We start from the raw sequence: 6,992 nt of genomic DNA, 5'->3' as shown, positions 1-6,992 counted from the left end.
TGATGACGGTAGGGAGGGAGGGAGACTCTGGCGCTCCATAGATTTAGAGGCTATTCTGTGAAATTTACACAGAAAGAGCAAAGGCCTTTCTAAAAGCTGGGGATTTCAGTTTCAGTTTTGGTCTCCTAACCTGCGCGTGCTCATTCTCACCAATGACGTCTTTTGTTTTTCGTTTGCTATTGGCTGGCAGAGCCTCTGTGAAGCCAACCAGAAGTTAGGAATTCGTCCCTCTCTAAACCTAGTGTAAACAGGTTTCCGTGACCTTGTGCTTCTCTGCCTGCGGGCCATGAACCTTTACGTGTGCTCTCTCTTTTTGTTGGGGACCCTGGCCCTGGGGGAGACCTGGGCAGGCAAGTAGAGAATAGTGTTAAACGGCCGCCTGGAAACTGGACAAAGCATCCAGGGGTAGATCCGTGGGTGGGATGGCCTTTGCTAACAGAAAGCTCCTCCAACACTAGCCCAGAGTGGGTTTCCAGGGAACCAGCTCCTTCATCTCAGGTGAAGTCAGGATGATGGTGAAAGGAAGAAGCCTGGAATAAGCGTGTGCATGACTCGGGGACCAGTAGCCTGCCGTCCCTTGGCTGCGCTTTGGCGGGAACGGGAGGGCGTCTTGGTGTCGGCCTTGGTTTTTTTTTGGGGGGGGGTGAGTGGATTGGTAAGTAGGTGTGAGGACGAGGGGCATTGAGGCAGAGCACCCAGGAAGAAGAATGGGTGCGACAGCCCTGGGGCGTTAAGAAGGAGCAGAGCTGTCCGGGAGCCCCCGGTATGCAAGGGCGAGGACAGAGAACCAGGAACAGCCTTGTTAAAGAGCTCCACAAAGGATCGTGGGGGGCGGATGGGATGAGGCTGGGGGCAGGTAAGACCCTTGGGGTGAGGAGTGTGAGAGACCCGGGACCTGGGCCAGAGGTAGGGGCGGGGGGAGGGGGGAAGGCAAAGTCAGGCGAAAGGGCACCAGGACCTGCCTGGATTGTCAGTGAAGGCGTCTGGCTGATCACAAAACGCTGTAGTCAGCAGCTGCGGCGGCGGGTCTTGGGAGGCATCGCTGGCGGGGCGAGGTTCGGAATCCGGGGCCACACCGCGAGGGTGACGCGGTCAAGGCTTAAGCCGCGGTCGGCACGGGATCATACATCACACCCCGGGTTTGGCCGCAGATCCTAACGCCCGGGTCTTAACGTCTCAGGCTCTCACTCCCTGAGGTATTTCTCCGCCGCTGTGTCCCGGCCCGAGCTCGGGGAGCCGCGGTTCTTCTCCGTGGGCTACGTGGACGATCAGCAGTTCGTGGGCTTTGACAGCGACAGCGAGAGTCAGAGGCAGGAGCCGCGGGCGCCGTGGATGGAGCAGCTGGAGCCTGACTACTGGGAGCGGAACACGCGCATCTCCAGGGCGAACGCACAGAGTTCCCGAGTGACCCTGCGGAACATGCGCAGCTACTACAACCAGAGCGAGGGCGGTGCGTGACGTGGGCCGGGGCGGAGTGGGGGGAGGGCCGCGTCCGAGCCGCCCCACGGTCACCTGAGGCCCGTACTGGGGACACGGGAGTCGGGGGGTTCCCGAGGCTGGAGGACCCGGGTGAGGGGTGGGTCAAGGAATCAGCGCACGGTGGGGAAAGTCTGGCCGAGCTAACCCGAACCGGGGACGGGGCAGGGGTCCACATCTTCCAGACCATGTACGGCTGCGAGGTTTCCCCCGACGTCACCTTCAAGCGAGGTTTTTTTCAACACGCCTACGACGGGCACGACTACCTCTCCCTGGACACGGAGACCTACACGTGGACGGCGTCGGTGCCCCAGGCTCTGAACTCCAAGCGCAAGTGGGAGGCGGAGAGGAGCATAGTAGAGGGATATAAAGCCTATCTGGAGGAGACGTGCGTGCTGTGGCTGAAGAAGTACCTGGAAATGGGGAAGGAGACGCTGAAGAAGGCAGGTACTGCCAGGCACAGCCGTACATTGTCCCTGCAGCCTCAGCCCAGGGCTCCAGATCCGCCGGCACCCCTTGTACTCCAGGGCCAGCATTGTGGGGTGTTCCCTCTGCCCCCACCTGTCCTTGTGCCCCTGGAGGGGAGCGGGGGGAAGGGAGAGCCTGAAAATGGCTCTGACCTTTATATCTCCAGATCCGCCCTCTACCCGAGTGACCCACCACACTGCCCCCAATGGGGAAGTGACCCTGCGGTGCCGGGCCCAGGACTTCTACCCTGCCGACATCTCCCTGACTTGGCTGAGGGATGGGGAGGAACAACTCCAGGACACAGAGTTCATTGAGACCAGGCCTGCAGGAGACGGGACCTTCCAGAAGTGGGCAGGTGTGGATGTGACCTCGGGCCAGGAAGGGAAATATACCTGCCGAGTTCAGCACGAGGGACTGCCTGAGCCCCTCACCCTGAAGTGGGGTAAGCACCATGAGGGGCTGGGAAAGGCCATCCCCCATACCCCCAAAAGACCAGAGGGAGGTGGAGTGACTGGGGAGAGATGAGAGAGGGGTTAGTGAATCTCAGGCCAGAAAAGGATCAGAACCTCTCACTTCCCCTTTTCATTTCAGAGCCAGAGTCCTCATCCCCCTGGCTCATTATGGGGGGTGTTGCTTTTGTCCTCCCCGTTGCACTCATTGCTGGAGTTGGGATCTGGAGGAAGAAGACTTCAGGTGGGCAGACCTGGGAGGGGGTTCTTGGGGAGCAGCCACCATGGGGATCCTGGCTTCCCCTGACCTGCAGCTTGTCTTTCTGTCCCCAAGTCCTCTCTTTCCCATCTAAGGGACTATTAGATGGGCCCTGACTGTACATGAACAAATCCCCAACCACAAACCATTTTCTGGAGGATGCCTGGCAGGGATATAACAGGCTGGCCGAGTGGGGAATCTACTTCACACTCAGATCAGAGATGAATATGAGGATCTCTGCCAGAGGGCCCCCCCACTGGGGACTTTAGACCAGCATTGGGAACCCCTGGAGATGAGCCTGGAGGTGGGGAAGTGCCCATTTGGGGGGCCTCTTTTCTCTCTTCCGGTTGGGTCCAGAGGCTGGACTGGAGTGGGGGAATGGGGGTGCAGTCCCAGTTGTAATTTGTTGTGTCTCCAAGACAAACCAGTGAACTCCTGAGACCTTGGTGTGGTCTTCTCTCCTGGATTCCTCACTGGAAATTTTTTTCTTCTCCAGGTGGAAAAGGAGGGGACTATGTTCCTGCTACAGGTAAGTGAAGGGTTGATGTGGAGGATAGAAGGAAGGGCCAGCCCATGGTATCCTAGGGACCTGAGCAATGGGAAGGCAGAGGAAAGGCTTAGGCCAGTAGCCTTCCCTTGGTGTCCCCTTCCCTTCCCATATCCAAGTTCTAGGATGTATGTCCCTGACTGGGTCGTTTCCCTCCTTTATCTCCAGGCAATGAGAGTGCACAGGGGTCAGATGTGTCCCCTACAGCCAAAGGTAAGACTGGGGACCTGGAAGGAGAGAGGGGCTGGGGTAAAGGGGGCCAAGCAAACAGGAGGGTGGCTGAGAGGTTGGGCTGAGGGTTGGATGGGTGGTAAGGCAGGCCCTTCAGAATGAAGAGAAGCTGATATACCAAAATACAGTTAAAATGGGTTCATGATTTAGATATAAAGGCTGATACTATAAGCAAACTGGGAGAGCAAGGAATAGTTTACCTATCAGATCTATGGAGAACAGAAGAATTCATGACCAAACAAGAGATAGAGATCATTACAAAAAGCAAAATGGATAATTTTGATTACATTAAATTGAAAAGTTTTTGCACAAACAAAACCAATGCATCTAAAATTAGAAGGAAGGTAGAAAATTGGGAAAGAATTTTTACAACCAGTCTCTCTGATAAGGGCCTCATTTCTAAAATATATAGAGAATTAAGTTAAATTTATAAGAATACAAAGCATTCCCCAATTGATAAATGGTCAAAGGATATGAACAGACAGTTCTCAGATGAAGAAATTAAAGCCATCTATAGTCATATGAAAAAATGCTCTAAAAAATTATTGATTAGAGAAGTGCAAATCAAAACAACTCTGAGGTATCATATCACACCTATCAGATTGGCCAACATGACAAAGCAGGAAAATGATAAATGTTGGAGAAGATGTGGGAAAATTGGAACACTAATACATTGTTGGTGGAGTTGTGAAATGATCCAACCATTTTGGAAAACAATTTGGAACTATGCCCAAAGGGCTGCAAAAATGTGCATACCCTTTGATCCAGCAATAGCACTTCTAGGGCTATATCCCAGAGAGATCAAACAAATGGGAAAAGGACCCACATGTACAAAAATATTCATAGCAGCTCTTTTTGTGGTGGCAAAGAATTGGAAATTGAGAAGATGCCCATCAATTGGGGAATGGCTGAGCAAGTTGTGGTATATGAATGTAATGGAATACTATTGTGCTATAAGAAATGATGAACAAGTGGGCTTCAGAAAAACCTGGAAAGACTTGTATAGTCTAATGTTGAGTGAAGTGAGCAGAACCGAGAGAACATTGTACACAGCAACAGCCACGTTGTGCCATGACTAGTATTGATAAACTTGACCATTCCCAGCAGTACAAGGATCTAAGATGTCTCCACAGGCCTTGTGATGGAAAACGCTATCCACATCCAAAGAAAGAACTATGGAAGTTGAATTGCTATTTTTTTCTCTTCTGTTGAGTTTTGTTTCCTCCTGATGGTTCCTCCTATTGGCTTTAATTTTTACTTACAACACCACTAATGTGAAAATATGTTTAATAGGATTGTAAATGTATAGCCTATATCAGATTGTGCGCCGTCTTGGTCTTGGGTAGGGTGGTGGGGAGGAAGGGGGAGAAAAAATTTTAAACTTAAAAGCATATGGAAGTGATTATTGATGAATCAAAATAAATTAATAAAATTCCAAAAAAAAAAAAAGAATGAAGAGAGACTGGAGGCCAGAGGGGATGTGGAGAATCTCCCTGAATCTGTCTTTCCTTCTTCAGGTTGAGAGAATTGCCTGGTGTGGGCCTGAGGAAGAAAACAAGTCTCCAGTCCCTGTGTTGTTGCTGTGGACCCCTGGCTTCTCTCCCCAGCACTGGCCCCTGGGATCCTCCCTGGACTCTACTGGCCCAAGCCCAGGGAAGCATCATTAGGGCCCTCACTCTGTTCTTTGAGGCCTCCCTCCCCACCTTCTTTCTTTCTGCCTGTGTCACTCTTCAGGGAGACAACCAGCAGTGAGGGCCAGAGAGCTTTGGTAGTGAACCCTCCTTCACACATGATATTGCACTGACCTGGGAGCTTTGTCTGACTGCACACACAGCCTAACAAATTGTTATTCTTGAGTCCTCAGCTTTTCTCCACAGTCTCCATCTGAGTGGGGGACTTTGGGGGACAGGATGACAATGTGGAGATGTTACGGCTGTATGAAGGGGAAATAAAGTTTGGAGACGTCTGAGAATCCTTTTATTTGCTCTTCTGAGTCTGTGAGTACAGGTGGGGGCTGGGACCAAGAGGGGAAGGCGCCTGGGGGAGGGCTGGTGTAGTGAACATGGTGAGAGTGCAGACGCTCGCCTTTGCCTTGTACTGCTCGGGTGCACTTGTGGACATGGTATATTCAGACTTGTTCCAGGGCTTCAGACAGAGCCCAGACTGCGTACTCCTCTTGGAAATGGAACGATGCCCAAGCAGGCTATTGGCCCATAGGCGGCCCCTCAGCATGGACTTTCAGGGAGTTGCAGTTCTCTCTGTTTTGTTGCCATTTTCCTCCCGCCTCATGTGTGTGTCCCTGCTTTTCTTTCATTGCAGGGGCCTCCCTAAGGGCTTCTGTGGCCTCTGCTCAGGGCCCTTCCAGGACCCTGGGGCTCCATCTCTGTTGGTGATGGTCACTGTAGGGAGTGACTGCCTGGTACCCCTTATAGATGGTCTCAGAGTAGGGACTTTTCTTCCTTCTGAGGAAGGGAAGTTTCCCCTTTGAAGTTAATGAAGGAGGGAATATCTAGTTTCTAAATAGAAAGAAGTCCCTGCCCCTTCTGCATCTCCCTGGAGTCCCTAACTGTACAGTTGATTGATCTCCACCTATGACTTCTCTCCTCCCCCACTCTCCTTTCCCCTTTGGAATGATCTACTGTGTTGGGAACATTTGCCTTTCCCTCTTTCGTTCTGCCCTGGTATTTCTTTCCAAAAAAAGGGCAATGTTTTAATTATTTATATTTCTCTCCCATCTTTCAATCACCATTTCAACTTAGCATCGGACAATTGGACAGTTGTATTTTCCTCACCCCAGGCTGTCCACGTTTTGCTCCCTTGTTCTAAAATCCCTGGTGTGGAAGTTTCTGTTATCATTAATTGATCTAAGGAAGGCAGTCCCGCAGTGGTAGAAGCAGCAGAGACTTAGGCCCTACTGTCACCTAGCTGATGTGTGATAATTAAGAGAAAATATTCGCTACAGATATGTCAGGTCAGATCCTGGGTCATGCTGGACAGTTGTTGCTCATACCATGCTGAATAATTAGCACGTAGTTTTTGTCCCAGAAGGTTGGAGGCCTCTCTCTGAGCATCCTCTTCTCCCAAGAAGGCCCTGAGTTTTGTGCTAATAAGCAGGTGGACAATCTCCCTTGGGCTGTAAGCCATCTTATCCCTTGGCCAGACAGGATTTGGGGGCCCTGGGGTTGAAATAGGGAAAAAGCTTCAAGGGAGTGGAGCCATCTTCTTTGAGCCTGAAGCTTCCTCTTGCCTTGGTCATCCAGTTGTGAAGGGTTGTACATGGAGGACTTGTCTTTTCTCACAAGACTTCCTGTCCCCGTGTGCCTTACAAGGAGCCAGACAAAAATACTGCTTTTATATCTCTGATGAAAAATTAGTTCACTGAAATATGAAACTTCCTTCATAGAACTGGAGTTGCTTTTCCGGCCCTGGTCTCCAAACTCTGTGACCCCCAGAGTCCAGCCTTTGAAATCCCCCCTCTTAACCATCACAGGTGTCCATAAGCAGGAGGGGCTGCTCCAGGAGGCCTGGCCTTGGAGGGACTGAGTGACCAACCCTTGTGGGC

The 6,992-nt window shown here is 51.5% G+C and overlaps 1 protein-coding gene across 2 annotated transcripts; it reads left to right on the top strand.

Moving 5' to 3' along the window:
• The first annotated feature begins 221 nt into the window (after positions 1–221).
• Positions 222–5,402, top strand: LOC110202416 (patr class I histocompatibility antigen, B-2 alpha chain-like). Of its 2 annotated transcripts, XM_020978537.2 has the most exons (8): positions 224–350; positions 1,181–1,450; positions 1,645–1,923; positions 2,111–2,386; positions 2,536–2,637; positions 3,149–3,181; positions 3,368–3,412; positions 4,948–5,402. In XM_020978537.2, exons 1-8 carry the CDS (start codon positions 287–289, stop codon positions 4,950–4,952), a joined length of 1,074 nt encoding a protein of 357 aa, XP_020834196.1. In that variant the 5' UTR covers positions 224–286; the 3' UTR covers positions 4,953–5,402. The 2 variants fall into 2 exon arrangements, with proteins under 2 accessions (XP_020834197.1, XP_020834196.1); XM_020978538.2 differs by lacking the exon at positions 2,536–2,637 and having other exon boundaries at positions 222–350.
• Positions 5,403–6,992: the final 1,590 nt, after the last annotated feature.

Source organism: Phascolarctos cinereus, unplaced genomic scaffold (genome assembly GCF_003287225.1).
Source record: "Phascolarctos cinereus isolate Bilbo 61053 unplaced genomic scaffold, phaCin_HiC Scaffold_4;HRSCAF=312, whole genome shotgun sequence".
Taxonomy (NCBI): Eukaryota; Metazoa; Chordata; class Mammalia; order Diprotodontia; family Phascolarctidae; genus Phascolarctos; species Phascolarctos cinereus.
Note: the sequence above shows the minus strand (reverse complement) of the source record. Positions and strands in the feature narration are given on the sequence as shown.